The 25,435-nt window shown below is 40.0% G+C and overlaps 1 protein-coding gene across 24 annotated transcripts in view; it reads left to right on the top strand.

The window, feature by feature from the left end:
- The window catches only part of FGGY (FGGY carbohydrate kinase domain containing), a 414,792-nt gene that overhangs the window by 284,910 nt on the left and 104,447 nt on the right, over positions 1-25,435 (top strand). For all 24 annotated transcript variants that reach the window (XM_038537374.1, XM_038537384.1, XM_038537385.1 and 21 more), the window contains 2 exons: positions 13,890-13,951; positions 24,841-24,988. In XM_038537374.1, the coding sequence (XP_038393302.1) occupies positions 13,890-13,951; positions 24,841-24,988 (210 nt within the window). The remainder of the gene's footprint in view (positions 1-13,889; positions 13,952-24,840; positions 24,989-25,435) is intronic.

Genomic DNA, 25,435 nt, shown 5'->3' with positions numbered 1-25,435 from the left:
TTTAGAAGGGCACATGCCTCCATCCAGTGGATGATTGATTTTAGTTGCATCAATTGGGCACCCAGCAGGGATTGCCTCGTGCTTGTCAATACTCTCTCCAGAATAGCTGTGCAGAAAACCTTGCTTTTTGCCCAGACCTTTTCCATAGAACACCAGCCCATGCAGTCACTGCATCCAGATGCTGAAGCTGATTTCCAGCTGGACTTTGGCCATCCCTCTCTGCAAGCACTCTTGTCTGTCTTAACTTGGAGTCATTTTCATTGGGGGAGGTGTAGAGTAAGGGAGGCTTAGTCAAATTCCTAAGCTGCCTCTGTGGTGGCTTTGACTTTCTGGAATAATTGGGCTTGGGTGGGGGTTACCTTTGATTTTTTTTTTTTTTTTTAAGATTTTATGTATTTATCTGACAGAGAGCACAAGCAGGGGGTAGTGGCAGAGGGAGAAGGAGAAGCAGGCTTCCCATGGAGCAGGGAGCCCGGATGTGAGGCTCAATCTCAGGACCTCAGGATCATGACCCGAGCCGAAGGCAAACACTTAACTGACTGAGGCACCCAGGTGCCCTACTTTTGAATTGTTTGAACCCAGAATTTAAATATATGAACTTGAGCCCCAGTGTCACAAAGTAGCAAGATGCTGTGTGCTCAGAATTTTAGCATTTGTGCATTGTGAGGCCTCTTTCCCCTTCCATCCCCACTGCCACTCAGCCTGGGGCTAGAGCCTCAAGAGGTCCATCAGTCCTCCATGAGTAGGGTATGAAGAATTTGCACTCTACACAGTGCTGTGCATGGAGGGAGGTGGTGATTTCACTCCTTTATTCATTCATTCTTTCCTCATGTTACAGTGATCACTCTGGGCCAGGCAAGAATATAGTCACATGACTCCTGTCCTCTAATAGCTTATCCTCTACTTGGAAGGTGGGATACAAGCCTGATAATTTTAAGTCAGTGTGGCATTTGATGTAGGTTGCCCCACCCCTGCCGCCTACTAAGAGTATCTACAATGGGACACTTTCAGGCCCTTTATTAAGATTTAGCATTCTCTCTAATCTGCACAGCATGTCTGTGTGGTCAGTGTTGTTCTGTTCATTTTACTAGTGAATAGATAGGTTCAGAACAATAAGCTAACTTGATCAAGATCTTAATAGTTACAAGTGAGAAAGCTTGCGTTCAAACCCAAGTCAGCTACAGAAGACCCAGAACTCTCCATAACTCTGGACCTGACTTCTGTGGAGGTACATTTTTTTTTTAGTTTTTCTTACACTCGTCTTGTACAGAGAAGCAATTATTGTGAGTTGGTGTGACTTTCTTTTCGAGGACATCGAAGCAAAGCCAGTTGGCAGGCTTCGTAAGGCCATGAGAGAAAAAAAAAAAAGCATGTGTATCAGTATTGACAGAACCTATGTATGGACTTGGGTGTGTCCCCCGCATTTCACATTGACTAATTGGAATGACTTCATGGATATAGAGACCAACTCTGCATTAAACAAATGCTTCTGTGTTCTCTCCTACCCAGGCTTTCACTGTATTTTTTGTGTACCCATCTGGATTCCTGCACAGCTCCCTAATTACCTTCTTCCTTCTAATCTTCTAATCCTTCCCTCTCTAACCCGTGTCTTCATTTGGCCGCTGTAACAAAGTACTGCAGACGGGTTGATGTATGTACAATAGAAAGTTACTTCTCAAAAACAAACAAACAAACAAACAAAAAATAAATAAAGTTACTTCTCACAACTCTAGAGGCTGGAAGTCCAAAATCAAGGCAGCAGCGTGGTTGGTTTCTGGTGAGGATCCCCTTTTAGGTTGCAGAGGACTGACTTTTCCTTGTATCTTCACATGGTGGGAGGGGAGAACTCTGGTCTCTTCAAACCCTTATAATGGTGTTAATCCCATTTGTTAGGGCTCCACCCTCATGCTTCATCATCTCTCCAAAGCCCCACTTCCCAATACATTCATGACACTGGTGGTTAGGATTTTAACATATGATTTTGAAGGAACACAAATATTCCACAACATCCTCTTTAAGAATTGTGACAAAAGCACATAGATGTGACCCTGTCACTCTTGATACCTCTCCAGTTATCTGTAGAATAAAGTCTAAACTCTTTAGAGTGATGTTTATTTAAACAATCAGTATTTATTGAGTCACCTACGTTCATGGTACTGTTCTGACTGAGAAATAGGCAAGGAATAAAGCAACTTCTACTGCACCCCACTCCAAAAATCTGCTCCCTGTCAAGCTTACATTCTACAAAATAAATAATAAGAAAAAGTAGTACACTTTATTTTATGGTATAAGTTGTTAAAAATAAAAGAGGAAGTAGGAATATGGTTTCAGGTGAGCAGTTTGAAATTTTAAATAAGGTGGTCAGAGTAGGCCTTTTTGATGTCACATGCAAACATAACAACAAGGAAGGGAAGGAAGTTATTAGCCTTTTGGAAACCTAGGGGAAGAACATACCAGGCCAAAGGAAAAACCAGTGCAAAGGTCCTGAGGGAGGATTGCCTGCCTGCGGTATTACAGGAATAGCAAAGATGCCACAAAGATGGAGCAGAGGGAACCAAAATGAGAGTTGTAGGGAATAAGTTCACGAGGTAATTTGGGGCTATATTATTGGTCACTGTTAGAATTTTGGCTTTTACTCTGAGTGCAATGGAAAGCCACTGGAGAATAATGAGCACATGACACATACGAGGTAGTTTTCAAAAGATCACTCAGACTGCTGCCTGCTATGGTGGGAATAAACTGTGGAGTAAGGGTGGTGGAGACAGAAGCAGGGATGCCAGAAAGAGGCTACTGTGTAGAGCCAAGACGTGAGGATGGTGGCGTTGGAGTTGGTAAAAAGTGATTGTATTTGAGGATATATTTTGAAGGTAGAGCTGATGGATTGGATATGAAGTGTACAGAAGAGAGAGGGGTCAAGGTTTTTAAAGGATAGCATTGCTATCAATGGAAAGAAGATGGATTCAATATCAGGGAGGCAGGGGGAAGAAGGATTCCAGAATTCGTTTTCTGACTCTAGTAACTTATATTTTCTGTGTTGATCCTGAATTATTTGTCTTCATCTGAGTAAAGACCACCATCATTTATATTTTTATTGAAGCCAGAAAATTTGGATTAATTCCTCACTCCTCCTTTCCTTCTCTGCCCACATCCAGTCAGAAAGTCCTATGGATTCTAACTCCAAAATGTATATCATCACTCCATCTGGTTTTTTCTTTTTTCAACCTTACTCTCAACACCATCAGTCAGAGCACCATTATCTCTGTCCCACTCTATGTAAAGTGCATATTTTATGCACAGTATATAGTTGGGTCTTGCTTTTCTGCAGTCTTGTAATCTTTGATATTTAGAGTGTTAAAACTATCCAAAATTCAATGCAAAGATGAATATTGTTGGATTTAGGTCTTCCATTTTGCTCTTTGTTTTCTCCAGTGGTTCTGTTTTTTGTTTCTCTGTCTCTCCTTTTCTTCCATCTTTTTGGATTATTGAAATATCTTGCAGCTTTCAGAATTCCATTTTAATCTTCCTATTTGCTTTTTAGGCATGATTTTTTAAATTTCTTTTTTAAATGATTTCTTTAGAAATTACATACAATAAACGTCCTAAACTTTTCAGTCTATTTAGACTGTATACTGTATAATTTCATGTAAAATATAAAAAGCATTCAACTCTATAGTTCCATTTGCCACCCGCCAACTCTCTATGCTGTGGTTGTAGTATGTGTGATAGCTACATAGGCTCTATGTCCAACAATATAGTTTTTGCTATGTTGTTTGCTTTAAATAATGTATTAGTCTACCCAGCGTGCCATAACAAAATACCATCACCTGGGTGGCTTAAACAATAAACAGTCATTTTCTTACAGTTTGGAGGCTAGAATTCCATGATCAAAGTGCTAGAAAGTTCAATTTCTCATGAGAGCTCTCTTGCCGGCTTGTAGACAGCAGCCTTCCCACCATGATCTCACGTGGTCTTTTCCAGGCGCATGCATGTAGTGAGAGGGCTTTGGAGATCCTTGCTCTTCTTATAAGGACAGCAATTCTACTGGATTCGGGGCCCACCCTTATGACCTTGTATGACCTTACGTACTTCCATCAAGTCCCCATTTCCAAATACAGTCACACATGGAGGGTTTGGGCTTCTCATCTGAATTTTGAGAGGTGATGCAGTTCCATCCATAACAATCATATGTATTTCAAAGAATTCTCAGAACCAAACATTATCTTTTGTATTTACCTGCATAATCAGCATTTCCCTTTTTTTAAATTTCTTTCTGAAAATTTAAAAATCTGTCTGGTATTTCCTTTCAGCCTGATGAGTTTCCTTTAACATTTATTCATCTCTTATAGCTGTACTGGCAACAAAAAAAAAAAAGAAAAAAATTCTCTTATTTTTTTTTTAATGAATTTATTTTACCTTCTATCTTGAAAGAAATTTTTGCTCAATATAGAATTCTTGGTTGGCAGGTTTGTTTGTTTGTTTGTTTTCCTTCAGCACTTAAAGATGTTACTGTATTGTATCCTGGCACCATCATATGTATTATTTTTCCCATGTCTACAAGCATATTATTTTTCTTCTGCTACTTTCTTTATTTTCTCTTAATCTTTGATTTTTATTATGGTATCCCACATGTGGTGTTCTTTGGATTTAGCCTTCTTTTCCCAGGTTTAATAAACTTCATAAATTTGTGAATTTCTGTCTTTCACCAAGTTTGGGAAATTGTCAGTATTCACTTATTTAAATATAAGTAAATATTGCAGCCACATACCATCACAGCAGTATAAACAGCAACACAAGGTTAATATACCTATTAGACAAAAGAAAGTGCTTAGAAGTATGGTTTCCCAGTGACCCAGGAAAAGATGCTTTCCACAGACACAGCATTTGGAGTGATTGTAAACTTCAGCATAGGTGGTGGCCCATGCAGGAATACATTTCCTAATGTAGTAGTAAGAAACATCAGCAATGTGAAGCTAGGAGCAATAAGACAAATGTTTTACAGGCAGTAGATATGGAAGATCTTCATGTATCAAATACAGTAGAGGTTTGGTCCTGATGAGCCAGTACCGCCCCTGGCGTAGGTACTTTCCTTGGGGGATGATGCCATATATTTGCCCCTTAATATCATCGGAGGGTGTCTATATTATATATGGGTATCCTCGTTGGCACCCATACTAACAGCCCTACCTCAGTTACCAAGGCCCCATCTGCTCTTATTCCTCCTACAGTGACTCAAAAGTGCATATATTTGAGAACCTTGGCTATTGTCCCACAGGCCTATGAGGGACTTTTTTTTCCAGTCTGTCTCTCTGCCTCTCCCACCTCTCTCTCTGTCTTCTTCCCTCTCCCTGTGTCAGTTGCCCCCTCCATCCCTCTCCTCCTTTCTCTCTCACAATTAGATACACTCTAATAGTCTGTTTTCAAGTTCATTGACTCTTTTGTCTATGATCTCTTGGCTGTGAGGCCTATCCACTAAATATTTCAGAGATTACATTTTCAAAGACGAGAATTTCCATTTTTCATAGTTTTGTTTCTTATCCATTTGATTATGAGAATATTACCCTTCATATCCTAAAGCATTATTAAACTACTGAATTCATTTTTAAAATTTATTTTTTATTTAAATGTTTATTTATTAAGGTGAGCCATGATATTTATACAGTATTTATTGAATTTCAACAATGTCAATACCTACCAGTGCTCAGATCAAGCAACAGTTTTGTAGTGCTCTTCTCACCTCCCCTCCTTTTTAGGATATATGGTGAATTTTTTGTTTGTGTTGATTTTATTTTTTTATATTCAGTAAAATTAGCATACAGTGTTATATTAGTTTCAGGTATACAATACACTGATTCAACACGTCTATATATTACTCAGTGCTCATCATGACGGTGTACCGTTAATCCCCTTCACCTGTCTCACCCATCCCCCCACCCACCTACCATCCCTCTGGTAACCATCAGTTTGTTCTGTTTTTTGTTTGTCTCTCTTTTTTTTTTGTATATTTGTTTTGTTTATTAAATTCCATATATAAGCAAAGTCATATAATATTGTCTTCCTCTGACATTTTACTTAGCAATATACCCTCTAGCTCTATCCATGTTGTTGCAAATGACAGGATTTCATTCTTTCTTATGGCTGAGAAATATTCCATTATGTGTGTGTGTGTGTGTGTGTGTGTATACACATACATATATATACATATACATATATATCACATATATATATACATATACACACACACCACTTCTTTATCTGTTCATTTATCAGTGGAAACTTGGGTTGCTTCCATATCTTGGCTATTGTAAATAATGTTGCAATAAGCATAAGGGTGCATATGTCTTTTCAAATTGGTGTTTTTGTATTCTTCGGGTAAATACACAACAGTAGAATTGCTAGATCATATGGTAATTCTATTTTGTATTCTTTGAGGAACCTCCCTGCTGTTTTCCATAGTGGCTGTACCAATTTACATTTCCACCAACCGTGCATGGAGGTTCCTTTTCTGCACTTCCTTACCAATACTTGTTATTTCTTGTGTTTTTTATTTTAGCCATTCTAACAGTTTGTGAGGTGATTATCTCATTGTGGTTTTGATTTGCATTTCCCTGATGATGAGTGATGTTGAGCACCTTCCCATGTGTCGTGAGCCACCTGTATGTCTTCTTCGGAGAAATGTCTGTTTAGGTCTTCTGCCCATTTTTAGTTGGATTATTTAGGTTTTTTGGTGTTGAGATGTATATATTCTTTATTTTCTTTTAAATACAGTATAGTTAACATAGTATCCTATTAGTTTCAGATATACAATATAGTGATTCAGTAATTCCATATATTCCTTAGTGCTCAGCAAGATAAATGTACTCTCAAACCCCTTCACCTATTTATGTAAGTTCTTCATATATTTTGGATATTAATCCTTTATCAGATATGTCTTTTGCAAATATCTTCTCCTGTTCAGTGATTGTCTTTCAGTTTTATTGATTGCTTCTTCTGCTGTACAATAACTTTTTATTTTGATGTAGTCCCAATAGTTTATTTTTGCTTTTGTTTCCCTTGGACAGGAGACAAATCTAGACAAAACTACTGAATTCTTGCCATCTAATTCCAGCATCTGTGTCATCTCAGGATCATTGGCCATTAAATGGCTTTTCTCTTAATTATGGATTACATTTTCCTTCTCTCTATATAGCTAGCAATTTTGGATCATATTTTGAATATTATGATTGATAAATTATAGAGACACTGGGTTATTCTTATTCCTCTGAAGAGTATTTTTTTAACAGGTAGTTTATTTGGTTGAACTCAGACTCTCAAGTTTTGTCTTTCCTGTGATGAGCACCTACTGAAATCTCTGTGGAGTTCTTTCAGCTTTAGCTGGGCTGCTTATAATGTAACTCAGAGATCATCCAGAGGTTGGGGTAGCATTTATATGAAGTCTTAAGCTGCCTTTCTATGGCTACTGGATCTCCTGTGTTACTATGGCTAGAGCAGAATAAAAGTTCAATAAACATTTGTGGAATCTATAAAGAGCATAATCAGTCAAGACCATATTTGAATATTGGCAGCCCTATTTTCCACTGACAGGCAGAGCTTTTTGAGAGGAATGATTTTCATTTATCTTTGTGTCTTCAATTATTAGAATGATACCTAGCACAGAATAGCCATATATCTCATTAGTTTCCTGAATAAGTGAATTAATCAACAAACTATAAAAATACACAAAGCTATTAACTTTGTTGTTGAATGAAACTGACCAAACAAGCTCTGGATTAAATCAGAATTTGTCTACTTATAAGTGAAGTTGTTCTATCTCAAGCTAATATTAAAGTTGTGGGGAAAAATTAAAGAGTTTACGTTTTCTTTCAGGAATGTTTGTTGTTCTTAGGAATTGTTCAGTATTGAAACCCACAATTCTTTCCAACAACATAAAAGAAATTGTCTAGGTTGGGCTTTCTTCTTCCATTAGATTTTTATGAGAATTTCAAGGCTGGGAAAAATCAGACAAAATGTTTTTGCTTTGAGATAAGGAGACGAGATTAAGTAAAGAGTTGGAAGAGCTGAGATGAAAAAAGGGACATTTCAGGTAAATGCAAATGGCCAAAAGGGAGTTGTGGCAAGTGACGAACATTTCTCTGAGCCTAATGATTTCATTTTTCAAAGCAAGGTGAAGACAGCCTCACTAAATTTGAGGACAACCAATAAAATTGTTTTTTTTTTTTAAATTTAGATTTTATTTATTTTTTCACGAGAGACAGAGAGAGGTGGAGACATAGGCAGAGAGAGAGAGAGAGAGAGATTTAGGTGCCCTGCGGGAAGCCTGTTGTGGGACTCGATCCCAGGACTCTGGAATCACAACCTGAGCCAAAGGCAGATGCTCAACCACTGAGCCAGGTGCCCCATAAAATTGGTCTTAACAGAGAAAAGCCCACATGCCATAAGATAGCTTTGCCTCAGCAAAATGATCTAGAACCTAAAATTCTGGGATTCTAAGCTTGCCTTTTTCATGTGTTTTTCTCGTCTATGAGCTCTGTGCCCACAGTTTTGAGATCTCAGGCACTGCAGTCCTCTGTCTGATTTTACAAACATTTGGCTATTTGTCATATTAATTTACTAAGTGTTGTAGAGAAAGAATTAGAAATGGTCTTGTTTAAGAACAAGACCTAAGCCAGAACTGACTCGGGTCTCAGGACTCCCTGTCTGTGTTTGCGCCGTTTCAAGAGTCGGAAACTCACATGCCTAAAGGAGTCAGACAGCATAAACAGATTAGGCAAACATTTTTTTTTTTTTTTTTTACTTTTATAGAGAAGTTTTTCTTTCAACTTACGGCACTCTAGGGAATGATTTTATGTTCCTTCCTTTCATAGAGAGATGGGCATAGAGAAATATATTTCTCCTACAAGTAAAACATTTGTGTGGTCATACTGAGAAATTGATGAAATCTGGTGTCTGTTGTGGGAGGAACTGGGGAGTGGCAGGGTCTTCTACATACTGAACAGTGCAGTCCCTTGTGAAGGGATCAGTCATCCCTGGGCTCTAGCTGACTCTTGCCGTGGGGGAATATGGGTGGCCTAATGTCTTGCATATGCCAGTTCTTTGGGAGAAACCAAAATCTGGATTTCAAGTGGAATCTCCCAATTTAAAAATATTGGCTGATTTTTTTAAGCATGATAGAACCCAAGTAAAATACATCTGTGGGCCAGATGTCCCTTTGTATTACCCGTTTATGATCTCTGTGTTATAGCGGGTTATGTTTCTATTTCTCCTGTATTCCAAATGCAGATGCCACCTTTACAAGGAAGGACCTAAAAGTCAACCCTAGTTATATATCATAAGACGGCTTTTCCCTCTTGATCTAGAAAGCCACCCTGAAGAAGATCTGACTCTGTCCAGTTCAAGCTTCCTACCTATCCATATCGTTTGTAGACTTTTCTGTTTGCTCTCAGAGCTGAAATCTGAGAAGATGAAGGAAATAAAAAAATAGTCATAAAGTTAGGCAAGCTCTGTCTATATTTCTAAGGCAACCACTTGGCAAATACGGTCATTGTGGTTAAACTGGTTATTTCACTGGGAAACAAATAACCACTAATAGGACACTGTGTTCTATACCATGCTAAATACATTAGAAAATAGAACATAAATAGAGAGATCAACCCTAAGATCAGGCACTCCAGGCTTTTGAAATGAGTGCTTAGTTATTTGAAAAACTGACTTGGTCTTTGCTAACCAGAGTAGGCTTTTCTACCAGATGCTGTTGAGGGGGGAAAAATGCAGCCGACCATTTGAAATTCCGTTCTCCCGACCATTTTGGCCCTTTTGGTGGCATCCCCTTCTTTTTAATAATAGATGTTATGAACTAAGAGCCACCTATATACCAGGCACCCCTGCAAGGCAAACTTTATTATCATTATTTTACAGTTGTACAAGATGAGGCTCTGAAAGGTCAAGTAACTTTTCCTCCTTAGCACAGAATATAGGCGTAGACCATGAATTTGAACATGAGTCTGTCTGTTTCCAAAGCCTGTGTTCTTTTCACTAAGCTACTGTTTTAAAATGTAGATTTTATTATTATTCTGATATGATGAGGCCAACAGATCAGGGGATCTGAAAGGATAGCTTGTTGCTCACAGTTCTGAAGAGGGGAGGGCATGCCTTACCATCATGCAGGGCCACACGGGAAGCAGCACAGTTGTCCCTAGCCCTCTGGTTGGTACCTGGCCCTGGCATGCTTAGAGCAGGGAAGCAGTAGCCCATAGGCGAGGTGGGGGAAGGTAGGCCCTGAAGTAGTTAGTTTGCACATGAAAGGCATGCTCCCAGATGAGTTGAGTCCTTTGCTGTCTAGGAATTGCCAGCCTTACCAGGGGCAGTCTCTCTGGGGACAGTAAGACCATAGATTCAAAGCATCAGAAATGGGATGCCTGGGTGGCTCAGTGGTTGAGTGTCTGCCTTCAGCTCAGGGCATGATCCCCATCCAGGGATTGAGTCCTGCATCGGGCTCCCTGTGAGGAGCTTGCTTCTTCCTCTATCTCTCTGCCTCTTTCTCTGTGTCTTTCAAGAATAAATTAAAAAATAAAAATAAAAAATAAAGCATCAAAAATACCAACAATAAAAATATGTGATATATATGGCCACACCGCCTTTTCTCAGACCCAAACACCTTTCTTGATCTGATTTTCTTACATTCTGCAACTAGCCAGCCACCAAATTTGTTTTCTTCTACATATATCTCATTTATTCATTCAAGGTGCCAGGTACTGATGTAGGCAGTGGGGATTGGGAAATAATGGGGCTCTTGATGTAATAGAGCTCAGAAAGACATATAAATTAATGATTTCTTTAAAACTTGCTAAATAATACAATGGAGCAAGAACAGGAAACTTTTTTGCCTCATGTTCTCACCCTCAGACTCTGAGCCCTGTCTACGTTTCCTGCCCTCTACACCTGGCCGTGTCTCTGTCCTGCATTCCCTACCAGGATAATTTTCTTTTCTTTTCTTTTTTAAATTTATTTTTTATTGGAGTTCAATTTGCCAACATATAGCATAACATCCAGTGCCAGGCTAATTTTCTTAACTTCTCATCACTCTGCTCCCCAGATCCAAATAATTTCATGGCCTCTAATTCAATAAAAGTATAAGCACTTACCTGAATTTCAAGACCCACTGTCTGCCCCCACACTCCCCCATTATTCCAGTATTGTCGCTACTCCATTTATTCTTTAATTTAACAGCCACCTGTGACCTAAGTGTGTCCCACAAAAATAGACACAAATGTAAAGTGTGTGGTAGTGCATCTGTGGTAGTGTGTGAGTGCATCTGGCCTCATCATATCACAGCACACAGTACTGTGTAAGCATGTGGTGTGTCTCCATTGTGCTTTGCGCATCCCACATCTATTCCAGAAATATTTACAGAGCAGCTATGATATGCTAGGCTCGGGGCTCTGCCAATCTCCTTACTGTCCGCAGCCATCAATGTCTTTCCATCTCCATATCTACTCATCACAGCCTCCTTTCCAGCATGCCTGGCCTCTAGCTCCCTACTCCTCCAAGCTACCTGTTCTCAGCCTCCCAACTGAAGCCTCACCTCCCCCAACTAAATAATTATTGCCAAATTATTGACCTCTGACATTATGTTAATATGTATTATATGTATTGTATTTCTTGTGTTCCACTGTATTTCCAGAACCTAGGCACAGTGAATGCACTAGGCATTCAGTAAATACTGAATCACTATACTCATGCATGCACCACACGTCTGGGTTCTGTGCTTCCCACTGGATGCTAATTTAAATCTCCCTTTTCTGAACTCTGAAAGTGCTTCCCATAGAGATGGGCCTCAAATCAAGGAATGCCTTTAATTATCCTTTACTGTTGTAAACTCTAAGGTCCTGACACCCCTCATCACAGGAACCCAAGGCTGAATCTGGAGGAAGTTAGCATTTGAAACCCATGTAGCTTTTTCTCATTGAAATGACCAGTGGCTTTGGTATTATTTTGAGCATTTCTTCATAACTGTACACATGGAATTCAGCAACATAGACCTACAAGTTTAGTATATGTTACGGCATAGTAGTTAAGAACAAGGACTTTAGGTACAGAGAAACCTCAACTGGAAACGAAGATCTGTCACTTACTCCCTGTGACCAACCTCGGACAAATTGCTTACCCTCTTTTGGTCTCAGTTTTCTCATCTGTATAGTAGAGAGTGTTATCTTTTCCCCAGGAATAGTGTAATGAATAAATGAGGTAATAATGTATGTAAAAAGCTTAGCTCAGTGTGGATACGTGGTAAATGAGCAGCAAAGTTTAGGTGCTAGTATTTATACTACTGTTGACGTTGTGGTAGACACTCTCTACAGCCCAGCAATCCTGTTCTAAAGGGAGTCTGGGGGAGGGCTAAGGAGGTTATTGAGGTTCTGAGTAGTTAAGTGTCTTGCACAAAGTCACGCAGCTAGTTAGTATCAGAGCCAGAACCAAGACCTGATTTCTGTGGCTCCAGAAAAAAATTATCTTCCCCTTTACACAGCTCTGGCTGTCAGGAAACACTTTTTGAGAGACTGACTATCTCCATGAGGCCAAAATAACCAATCAGTTCATAGTCTGAATGAAAATAAATTAGATGGTGGACATTAAGAAGGGCATGTGATGTGACCAGCACTGGGTGTTATATGCAACTTAAAGAATTGTTGAAAACTACATCAGAAAATAATGATGAACTATGTGTTGTTATGTTTTATATGTTTTAACTAAATTTTAAAAAGAGAGGGATGCTTGGGTGGTTCAGTGGTTGAATGCCTGCCTTCGGCCCAGGGCATGATCCTGGAGTCCCAGGATCAAGTCCCACATCAGGTTCCCTCTATGGGGGCTGCTTCTCTCTCTGCCTGTGTCTCTGCCTCTCTCTGTGTGTCTCTCTCATGAATAAATAAATAAAATCTTTTTAAAATAAATAAATTTTTAAAAAAGAAAAAAACAAAAAGTAAATATAAAAAATAAATAAATTAGTTAGAATGATTCTGGAGTACTAGAGACTTATGTGAGCATTGGGAAGACGCCCAAATTAGGTTCAGGAATACAGACACACTGTTGGGTGTGTTTTAGCAAGCAGGGTAGCATCATGGGGAAACATTTCCCTTCCTGATACTTTTATTTATTATTTTGTTTAGAGCTACCAAGGAATAAAATCCCAAACATGGGATTTCAAATGAGAAGTAGATTGTTGTCCACAGGGCTCAGAGATTACTGTCCTTGGAGAGCTATGCCCCAATTTCTCATGGGATAACTTTTTCTTTTTCTTTTTCTTTTTCTTTTTCTTTTTCTTTTTCTTTTTCTTTCTTTTTTTTTTTTTTTTTTTTTAATGTGATAACTTTCCAGTCAGGAGATGCCCTTTTGACAGCTCTAGGGCAACTCTTTTGTTATTTTTTGAATTATAATCCCTCCTCATAGTCCGTTTCACTCAGCTTCTCCATTAGTAAGACAGGGTGAGTAATTCAAGGCCTGCTATTGCCCTGGGGTAACAGCCTGAACCAGGAGACAGAAATGGTTTGACCCAGAGCTTGGCACTTTAACACCCAGGTCCTGGAATTACCCCTTCCCACTCTTGTCCTCACACCTCCTTTTTGGACCTGATACTACCTGTTCCTACCAGTTTAGCCTGGAGAGTTTCATTTCCTGCTCATTTTTCTTTAGACTGCTTTGGTTTGTGGATCAAGAAGCTGGCAGTAGGTGAAGCAAAGCTAAGTTTCTGAAAGAGCCGGACACTAGTCGAGTTAGCATTTTAACATTCTTAGATCCTCTGTGGACAGAGTTGAAAGAAACAGATATGTTAATATCTCTTTTTCTGGTGTCCACATAAGTCAGAGAAACTATAACACTGACCCATCTCTTTTGTTTTTCAGATAGACCACATGGTGCAGGGCCATGCTGCCTTCCCTGAACTAAAAGCCAAGGCTGCTGCCAGGTAACTGTTGCCCCTCCTCCCCTACAACTTCCCACGCTTTCCTGCACTGAGGACATTCACCTTAGGCAGCTGAGTGACTCAGTTCCCCTTGGGTGATGAAAATGCCCTGCAGTGTTTGGTTATAAGACAGTCATCTGGATGATCCATATATTAATTTTGAAAATGATCTAAGAGAACTCAATAAAACTAGAGGTTCCAAAAAATATGCCAGGAACTGTGGATGAGAGACTCTAATGTAGTAGAAGGAACATGAATTTCAGAGTCCAAACTTCTGGGGTTCGAATCCAGATTTACTCTACAAGGTGTGTGACGTTGGGCAAGTTATCCAACCTCTTTACACCTGGCTTTTCATCTGTACAGTGGAGGATAAGAAATGACCTGAAGTGATTTTTAGCATATTTTGTTAAGTGAAGAAAGCAAATAAGTGTTTATATTATACTCCCTTTCATTTAAAAGGAAGGTGACTGTAAGAAACTATATGTGTATTTACTCATTTATGCAAAAGAAACACAAAGAAGATTAAACTAGAACCTGATGAGACTGACTGGTTACATGGAGGTTGGGGTAGGAATGGGATGGAAACATGGGGGAGTGAAAACAGGGTAAGAGGTGGAGGTAGCACTTTTCTCAGCATATCTTTTTTATAGAACTCTAATTCTTAGAACTATGGTGATACTTCACATGCCCCTCGAAAATAGAAGGTATGTAGGTTAGATGGTAGGTAGGTAGATCAATAGATAGATAGTACTAGGATGTATGTGTGTGGTGGGAGTGTGCAAAATGAAATACAATTAGCAAAATCTAAATCTATGATGTTAACAATGAATACCATAACCACATTAAGGATTTGAGAAAGAAAAGAACCTAAGTAGCTTTGAGAAAGAATATTTTGATAGTATAATGTATGGCTAAAGATAAAATAACCATATATAAGTATTATATTCTGGGGCGCCTAGGTGGCTTAATCAATTAAGCATCTGCCTCAGCTCAGGTCATGATCTCAGGGTCCTGGGATCAAGCCCCATGTGTCAGGCTCCCTGCTAAGCAGGGAGTCTGCTTCTCCTTCTCCCATTGCCCCTCCCCCTGCTCATGTGTGAGCGCTCTCTCTTTCACTCTCTCTCTCTCTCTAATAAATAAATAAAATCTTTAAAACAATTTTAAGTATTATAGTCTAATTCCTAAATTTGTTTTTCATAAATGTCTGGATTAGCTCTTCAAAAACTCCTTTATGTGTATACTACAACTAAGCAAATAAATTAATATATTGTGGATAATGAGAGCCAGGTTTCTCTTAAATAGGGAAGGGGGAAGGTTACAGTGAACCCTATGGTAGTGAGTGGAAGTAGGAGGTATTAGGATCAACTTGAGATTTTGTATATATGTGTGTAGGTACAGCTGTCTCTAGACAGAGCTATAGTCATAGACAGAAATAAATATAGTGTGTATATCCGTGTGTGAGTACACATACATATATTCCCTGTGCTCTCTGCTGAGATGGCCTGGAAGCAATGACCCCTCGTAGCAGTGTGCACACCTAGCACCAGATCCTGGTTTTTAAATACTGTTGTCTACCTAAAAGGAATCAGAAAACTTCTGAGAAGGATCATACCATGGAACTTCCTCATCTAACACTTTATTTGGGTCCGATACCACATACCCTATCTTGAGCAAGGGTTCCTACCTTTAGATCATCCATGAACCCCTTAATCATCTACTTAAAACTTTCTTCTTAGAAACCTGGCCAGTTCCAGGGTGAGGACAGAGAACACACATGAACGTTTGATGATGCCAGAAAGTAAGGAAGTACTTGAAGACAACTTGTCATCCTAGTGCATAGGAGACAGTTCTAAGAATCTCTCCATGGCCTTTGGGGACAATTTTATCAACAGAATAAGTAATGGTAGTATAAAGTGACTCCCCGAGGCCATACTGATAGAAGTAAATTATTGAAGAAATAAATATTTGGGAAGAAAGGGCAGGTCTTCTTGTCCACTTCAGGGACCATGTCCTAGAAATTATTTTTTTTATATAAATTTATTTTTTATTGGTGTTCAATTTGCCAACATATAGAATAACACCCAGGGCTCATCCCATCAAATGCCCCCCTCAGTGCCCGTCACCCAGTCACCCCCACCCCCCGCCCACCTCCCCTTCCATCCCCCTAGTTCGTTTCCCAGAGTTAGGAGTCTCTCATGTTATGTCTCCCTTTCTGATATTTCCCACTCATTTTTCTCCTTTTTCCTTTATTCCCTTTCACTATTTTTTATATTCCCCAAATGAATGAGACCGTATAATGTTTGTCCTTCTCCGATTGACTTATTTCACTCAGCATAATACCCTCCAGTTCCATCCACGTCGAAGCAAATGGTGGGTATTCGTCATTTATAATGGCTGAGTAATATTCCATTGTGTATATATAACACACTTTCTTTATCCATTCATCTTTTGATGGGCACTGAGGCTCCTTCCACAGTTGGCTATTGTGGACATTGCTGCTAGAAACATTGGGGTGCAGGTGTCCCGGCGTTTCACACTGCATCTGTATCTTTGGGGTAAATCCCCAGCATAAATGTGGAGGAAATAATGGAACTAGAATATTCTCATTAGGCAAACACCGTAGTAATACTTGTTGCAAGGGAGAATCACCAATGGAAGCTGAAATTAGGGAAAGTATGATGCACAGTGGGCTATGTACATAGTCCCAAAGTATCTTACTATAAGGTACTCATTAATGGCAAAAGAAAAACAGTAACTCACAGTGGAGAGATCTGGCAAACAGTGCCTCACCCATGTGATCAAAGTCAAACAGTACCGGCAGCAGGATCTCTCAGTGTTGAACACCTCCCTTCATAATGTACCCAGAAGGACGTGACATCATTTCTGTAAGGCCCTTGCCAAAAATGGATCACCTCAGCAAAAACGTCCGGACACATCAGCCAAGCCCCAACTGAAGTGCATTCTACAAAATTATTAGCCAGGATGCTCATAAGATGCTGAAATTTCAGGAATTATTGCAGAACTGTCTCAGATTGGAGGAGACAAAAACAAAAAACAATGTGTGATCATGGTTTAGACCCTGGACCCAGAAGAAGAACATGAGTTGGGGGAAAACTGTCAACATTCAAATAAGTCTGCAGATAGCTGATAATATCATATTTATGTTAATTTCTTAGATGATGTGTGTAAGGGAAGTCTGTTTACTCTTTCTCTTTCTATGAATCTAAAATTATTTCAAAATGAAATCCGCTTATTTTTCAAACTGTTTATGATAATGCTTTGTTGGGCTTTTCTAGAAAGGCAAGGTATTTTATAATATTAACAGAGAAATCCCTCATAACCAGTACATAGAGCAAGGGTTCCTACCTTTAGATCATCCATGAACCCCTTAATTGTCTACTTAATGTATGCATTACATACATTCACATTTTCTGTGAAGAGAGGCCATAACTTTCATCAGATTCTTGAAGGGATCCAGCATTTATAAACCACAAACACAAACACTGGATTTGGGAGTTTGGAGATCTGGATTCAAATCCCAGTTCCACTAGACATCATTGTATGAACTTGTTTCCTCATCAGAACATGGGATAGTAGCTCTGAGAGAACCAGCACTGAGTACCTCTGAGAATTTGTTTTGATTTTAATGAGGTAATGTATTTGGCAAGGCTTGTAAACTTTACTATGGCAATTATGACAACAGGTACCACTGCTATTTCTGCCGCTATTACTAATGGTTTTATAAAAGAGGAGGATGTTTTGGTGGTGGTGGTGGTTCTAGGGGTAAGCAGCACATCAGTCATCCATAACCTGCTGACCTTCTGATGCAAAGTGTGGTAAAGTAGCAAGAACCCTGAACTAGGTATGACAAGTCTTGGATTCTTGTGCCAGTTCTACCATAAATGTCTCAATGACTCAGTTCCCTCACCCATAAAACCACAATAATACCACCCTGCTTAACTTATTTTACAGGGGTTATATGGATGAAAGTAGATTGGGGAAGTGCCAGTCTCTGAAGATCTTAAAGCCGAACACAAACCTAAGGGATAGATTTTGCATGGAAATATTCAACATTTCCAGAACTTTCTTCTATGGGTGAGCCTCATGAGAGTAGTTGTGATTGAGAAAAGGAAAGAGATTGATGGATTACCAGTGCAGACTCAGGGAAACAGCAGGCTGAGGTGATCCAGAAGCAGCAATTATTAGGATTCTTATGTGGAGTCAGAACTGGATTTAAATCCCAACTCTTTCTGTATACTAGTCAACTTCATACTACCTTCCAACTACCTCCCTGTATTTCTACCTTTAAGAGCTAAGTTTCTCCAAAGCATTGCCTGCACTCATGGCTACTACTTCCTCACTTTCTACTCATCCCTTGCCCACTTCAATTTAAATTTTGTCCCCATCTGCCCCTGAAAGAGTTAATGATAAGGTCCTCAGTGACCTCTGTTAATGAGTCTGTAGGGTTCTTTCCAGTCCTCATCCTTGGACTCTCAGCAGGATGTGGCACCAATGATCATAGCTTCCTCTCCTTTATAACACTCTCTTTCCTGGGCTTTCTTTCTGGAATGCTGTTCCTCCTAGTTTTCCTCCTATATCTCTGGCTTATCCTTCTTAGTCTCCTCTTCAAGTTCAATTTCAAGATCTTTTTCTTTTTCTTTTCTTTCTTTTTTTTTTTTTTGTTTTAAAGTAGACTCCACACTGAGTGTGGAGTCCAATGTGGAGCCTGAGATCATGACCCTGAGGATCAAGACCTGAGCTAAGATCAAGAGTTAGACACTTAACCGATTAAGCCACCCAGGTGTCTTGACCATCATATCAAAGTTTATTATCCCTAGGCTGCTGGCCCTCTTCCCTTCTCTCTTTACCATCTCTACCAAGGTGGTCCCATCCACACTCTTGCTGCATTTCTTTCTGTATCTCAAATTTTACATGCAGCTCATCTATTTAGTAGATATTCAATAAATGTCGATTCTTTTTCCTTTCACTTTCTTTCTATTGTCTTATAAAGGAAAGTGCTTCTCCGTCTTACCAGATATATGAACAGAATATTCCAAGACTGTAGGACCCATTATATATTAGGCCTTAGAAAGAAATAGGCATAACTGTTATTCAAGTGAATTTGGCTGTTTGGAAAGGACAACAAATCCCTTGGAATCAGAAACTGCATGTCTCTTTTGGGATGCCTTAAGGCTCTCTGAAAAAAGAATGCAAGTCACCCCTGCCTCAGAGCTTAGCATCAGCAAATCCTATTTAAAACTGTAGGAACAAGTGTTGATAAACAGATTTAGTATTTTATACTCTTGATTTGCCATAATCTTTTCAGACTCACCCCTGAAGAATAATGTTTTGTTGGCTTATGAATTAAGTAAACAGTAACTAGATGTGCTCATGCATGTAACTGACAAGAGTCTCTCTCTATGTGAAGCCAAATATCCAGTGATTCCACTCCTTAGATAGAGATTTCCTTACATTGATCATAACTTTGGCCCTTTCCCTCTAAACTTCCCATTATTGTCTTAATTGTTTTATAGAACATTAGTTCCCAATGTCTCAGAATGAGATTCTAGGGATAGCAGGGTTTGGTCAGAAGGTGTTGGCTTAAAATACAAGTTTATGTTCAAGTTTGGTAGCAGAACCAAGGTGATGTGTGATGAGTGTATAAGAGCATTTAAGATCATAAACAAAGTAAAAATACAAGTCCTTACTTTCATGTAAATTACATACACCCACACATGTATGTATACATACAAACATGTGTAGAGAAAGAGCACACATTCGCACATCAGGAATTGGTAAGCTTTCTAAAGAAAGAGATGAGTAAAGAGGCAGACGTTAGGGTGATGGATGGGAACTCTTTCAGGTGAGGAAGTCAGGTGACACTTGAGCAAGACTGAGTGAAGAGTAGGAGCAAGCCATAGTGTTTGGGTTGTATGGCAAATCAAGAGTATAAAATACTAAATCTGCTTATTAGTACTTGTTTCTACAGTTTCAAATAGGATTTGCTGATACTGAGATCTGAGGCAGGAGTGTTCTGTTTTTGGAGAGCCCCAAGCCACACCAGAAGATGTAAGGGACAGCAAGGCCCCAGGCCTGAAGGCACCAGCCAGCTTGGCAGGCTTCAAGATACTGTAAAGGCCATCCTGGCTGAACCAGAGTGGGAGGGAGCTGGTAACAGAGGAGGGCTTAAAAGTTACTCAAGGCCAAAGCATGAGGATCATTGTAGTATGTAAAGACACTAGAGCTTATTCAAGGTTTTAGTTTCTGAGCAGAAGAAAGGCACCATCAGATATACCTTAGAAGAATTACTTCGGCTGTTCTGTGGAGAGTAAACTAGACCGTTAGTCGGGAGGGAGGGATACAGTAAAAGATCGGGCCCTCCATCTCAGCGAGCTCATAGTCTACGGAAAGGAAAAGACTATTATCAGAGAAGCCCAGCCTGTTCTGAGTTACTTTTGCAGAAGTCACTGCAAGCAGTGATCATTTCTTGTTGTGATTCTGCTGGTCTCGGGTCCTAATTTAGGATTATCAGAATGAAGTTTTTCTAAATCACATTGTCTCTCCCAACCTTTCTTTTCTCCCACCATCCCTGGATTTTTCTGTCATTTCTATAAGGACAATCAGTGTTTATTGATCTGATTTTTTTCCTCAGGCTTTTTTTTTTCCTCTCTGATTCCCATAATCCCATTCAGGAGCAGTTTCTTCAATTACACTGGAGCCCATATGCCAAATCTCAACTACATTTAAAGTTCCCCATGAAAGGCTGTATGTGTTCCCTTGGTGCAAGAAAAGGAAAAAGAAAAGACATGAGACATTGAGAACTTGCATTGTTCCTGGCACTGCACTTGCTAATAGTTTTATGTATATTATCTCATTTAATTCTAGATGAGGAAATGAAGATTCTAGGGACTCTTAGACTCTACATCTAAAGCTGATTCCCACTTTCCATTCTACTCCAAAGTTCTCACATTGCTTCCTTGGCCCTGGAGGCTTCTTCAGTCTCAGTCCCTCAGTCTGACAACTGGGGCTATCAGTCTATCAGCAAGTATTTATTTAGGCTCCTCTGAGCTAGGACCGTCATAAAACGAGGGTGACAATATTAACACCTTTCATCCCCTAGGCGGTGCCAGGATAGCCACTAAATTCTTGATGGCTCTTGGATGAGAGATGTTTCTTAAACCGAAATAAGTAGAAATTATAATGCCTTTCTTTGGCTTCTACTTTGCATGCAAGTATAGGAAAGTGCTCAGGGCATTGGGGTCCTCTCAAGAAGACTGAGGGCTGTGCTGACTTAGGAAATAAATCCTCCATTTCAAGACAGACATCCAAGAGGAAGCATGTGTTGGGTTGTTGGCTATCTGACCTGAAACTAATAAGAGAAATTGGCAGGAGATAAGAGCATATATTTGAAAGTCCTCAGCCCTAGATGGTACCTGAAGCCATGAGAGTAAAGGGTATTATTCCTCACCACAGGACCAGTTTCAGTAGACTCCATCTTGTGGCAGGTCAGGAAGTGGGGAACTGGAGACAAGCTTTCTCAACTTCTGGAAGGGGCACAAATGTCTGCTGTTAGACTGTATTTTCTGACTTTTGACTTCAAAATACGGTCACTACACTTCTGTACAAGTAGCCCATGAATCCTAAGAATTAAAATGACTTTAGAGAGGCAGGAAAGAGTAGAGATTCCAGGGATGCTGTCCTCATTGAAGATTGTAAGCAATAAAGTCTGAAAAAAAAAAAAAGAAAAAGAAAAAGAAAGAAATCAGTCCTGACTCTTGGACTTTTAAAACTAGAAATGAGGGATCCCTGGGTGGCGCAGCAGTTTAGCGCCTGCCTTTGGCCCAGGGCGTGATCCTGGAGACCCGGGATCGAATCCCACGTCGGGCTCCCGGTGCATGGAGCCTGCTTCTCCCTCTGCCTGTGTCTCTGCCTCTCTCTCTCTCTGTGACTATCATAAATTAAAAAAAAAAAAAAAAAAACTAGAAATGAATTTCCTACAATGGGAAGGAAGGGGAACTCTTTATTGATTACCTATCATTTTATAGTGTTCAGTCTCTATATTGAATCTTCATAGCAGCCTGTAACATAAGAGAATTAGCCCCAAGTACAGAAAAGTAAACTAGGCTTAGGGAGGCTTAGTGTACCTGACTACCCAACTGCTACCCAGTGAAGTCATTTTGTGGTTGTTGAAACTCTATTTTCTTCGTCATACACAGTGAGGACCAGGGCAGCAGGAATTCCTCCCTCTGGGAGAAGATATATGAGCCTGGAGTTTGTGAGATGGAGGGAGAACCACCCACTTGAAACAGTTAACATGTGATTCCCGGGCTGAAAGGGGGCTTACCGCCGTTTGAGAAGGAATTGGTAAAAAATACAAAATTAAACAAAGTCAGAACCAAAAAAGGCATCATGTAAGGTTAAAATTATGTGACTAATGATGTGCATTTGTTATTATAATGTTTTCCAAGTGCATTTCATTTTGAATGATATACTCAGATAGCACACATGGTAAGGTATAATTGAAAAAACATGCAGGAGAATGGCTGCATTCAAAGAATAAACATACAGCTGTGAGGAGGTTAGGAGTCAAAGGGGTAAGCATATGCCCCGTCCCCCAGGGATCTCATTAGTGCATGAGTGACCATATATGTAAGAGGCTAAACGAATCTCCCTGTTTGCAAAGACCCGCATTAAATGAGACAATGACAAATCAATAGTAATTAGGCCTATAGATTCTTATTGACCCAGATGTCTGAAACCAAATGCCCTGCCCTGAGATTCCTTGAGAGGCAAATGAAAAGATTTATAGATGTGTGCTTTAAAAAAAAAAAAAATATATATATATATATATATATCCCTTTAAGTGCAGCGATGGTATTCAGAAATGGGATTTTGCTAGAATCAAGAAATCACTCTTGATTTCTGGCTTGGAAGGACATTTCTGTGGCTTTTATTGTCAGTGGGGTTCCTGTTGGACCATGAGTGGAGAGAACTGGGAAATAGAAAAACAGAATGTGATCATATTCTCCCCAGGTGTAAGGCTCTGGGCCTGCCTTCCACAGAGGCCTCCAGGACCCTTTCCCAACATTGTCATAGAATCATGCTAAAAAAGAGTTTGAATGTGGGCTCGACAAGTCATTTCAGACCTGGGTTCCAGAAGGCACATGGCTTCGGGATCACACAGAGATAGGGTTATTTAAATTTGGCCTCACTATCGTGTCTTCACATATCTGAGCATCTTCTGTAAAGGGGTGATATTGGTACCTGGCTCACTGAGCTGGATTGAGGGCCTGGTGTGCTGTTGGGTGGGGCATGGCAGCTGATGTTGCTGTGGCCAGTGAGCCTTTTTCCAGCAGTATTATTATCCTTCAAGTAGGATCCAAGGCAGAAGATTTTTACAGATGGAAATGAGGTGTCATGGCAAGAAGCAAATAGATTGCCTCCACCCAGCATACCTTCGCACACACAGGCACGCACGCACACGCTGGTGCACACACACAGAGGCTGATTTGTGCACTCACTTCTGCACTTACATAGACCAGTTTTTTCTCCTGTCTTTTCTGTCCTGGAGCTCCACATACAGTTTTTATTTAACAAAATAATTTGAAAACCACTGTTCTACCTGTTTGTTTCCTTTTTTAAGCTTAAATTAGGAAACTTTCGGGAACTTCATGGGCTCCAAGGGAACATTCACAGTGTCATAAAACTGGAACCAGAAATGTTCGAGCTGCACTCCTAAAGCATTTGTGAAATGCAAATAATATCATGTTAGGTTAATATCGAAGATATTAATGTCCCTTGGACATTAATTTCCTATATTTTTTTTCCTGCCACTGTTCAGGCCATGCTTTTAACCTTTAAAGCTATCTTCCCGAGGCCACCAGTGAGAAGTAGCATGGAAGCCACCCTCTGATAAACTCACTTTCCTTAGAATCATTGGTTCAAGACTTTGAGACAGAAGTACATTTAAAGAGGGGAAAGGTGACCAACTTCAGTCTCTGTGCCATGCAGTAACATTTAGCTCAGTAAGATAGCTATCATGATGCCCATTTTATGTATGGGATAACTGAAGTTCAGAGAGGGTAAGTCACTGGCCCATGTCACCCAGCTAGGATGAGTAGGACCCACACGTGAGCCGAGGACTACCTTGGTTCCCAGTCCCCTCCTATCTCCCTCTCACACAAACACTGAAAACAGAGAGGTGGTGTGACTCCTTCATTCTGCACCCAAAGAGACGGAGCCTTAGAAAGGAGAAAGAACAAATGTGATGCCATTTGATACATTGGGGTTGGAAATCAAATCTCCTCATTCCTGATCTAACTGCATTCCTCTGTCCCATTACTTCCTTTAGCCAACTCCCATCCCAAGTTCAGGAACTTACCTTCATATCTGTCACCTCATCATTATTGTTACAATTAGGAATACTGATTTTTTAAAATCCTTTACACATGTACAGTATTGTACAGTTTACAAAATATGCTCTCTTCACATATATAGTCTCCTTTGATCTTCACAATAACCCTATGAGGTAAGTTGGACAGGGATTATGATATCTGTTTTTACAGATGCAAAGAAAGAGGTTCAGAACGTTTGAATAACTTTCTCATGGTTACACATCTTTCTAGGGGTAAAGCCACTCCTGGACCTGGTCTTCTGATTCCAAGCCTTTCCACTTTGCAGCGGGACATGCTACCTACTCTGGGTGATGGCAAAGGATGATCAGAGAGCATAGTATGCTGGTTCCTGTGGTTTTGGGTAGTTTCTCTGCTGAAACTAGGGACTCTGGTTTCTTTCTGGATCTGATATGGAAGTACAAATCGTTTCTTTCTGTAGAACAGTTTGCTTCCCGACCCTACCCCCCCTTTTAAAAACAAAATCAACTTCTCTTCCAGATGCCAGAGTGTATATGCATATTTGAACAGTCACCTGGATCTGATTAAGAAGGCTCAGCCTGTGGGTTTTCTCACTGTTGATTTACATGTTTGGCCAGATTTCCATGGCAACCGGTCTCCCTTAGCAGATCTGACACTGAAGGGCATGGTAAGTAACAGCCAGTCCTTGCACGAAGGTGAAGGCGGGCCAAAGGGCTACAGAGTTTGGAAGAAGCAAAGTGAGGGGAAAGGAAAAGAGGAAAAATAAACAAGACCGGCCAAGGGCGCACAGGCTTTTTGCAGATGCATTGCTGTTGTGAAGGCTCTTGCCGCTCCCCAGGATGAGCTGCTGAAAGTTCTCATTGTTTCTGAGCCAACCTTGAAAGCGTTAAAAGCACTATTTCTTAGATTTAGCTACTGCTGCCTCTTTGTCCTGTGGAGCGGCTAGAAGTCATGAGCCCCTGCCTGTGTGATTTTTTATTTACATCACTTTGCAGAGTCATGTTTTCTGTCTCCATCCTCAGGCCACCCGGTAAATAAGTGGTAAATATTACCACCCATGGTCTTGATTGCCACAACCACATGTCTGCTCAGGCTCTGAGTCAGAGCTATTCAG

This window comes from Canis lupus, chromosome 5, assembly GCF_011100685.1.
Source record: "Canis lupus familiaris isolate Mischka breed German Shepherd chromosome 5, alternate assembly UU_Cfam_GSD_1.0, whole genome shotgun sequence".
NCBI classification, from domain to species: Eukaryota; Metazoa; Chordata; class Mammalia; order Carnivora; family Canidae; genus Canis; species Canis lupus.
The sequence above is the reverse complement of the archived record's forward strand: the minus strand, read 5'-3'. Positions and strand labels throughout refer to the sequence as shown.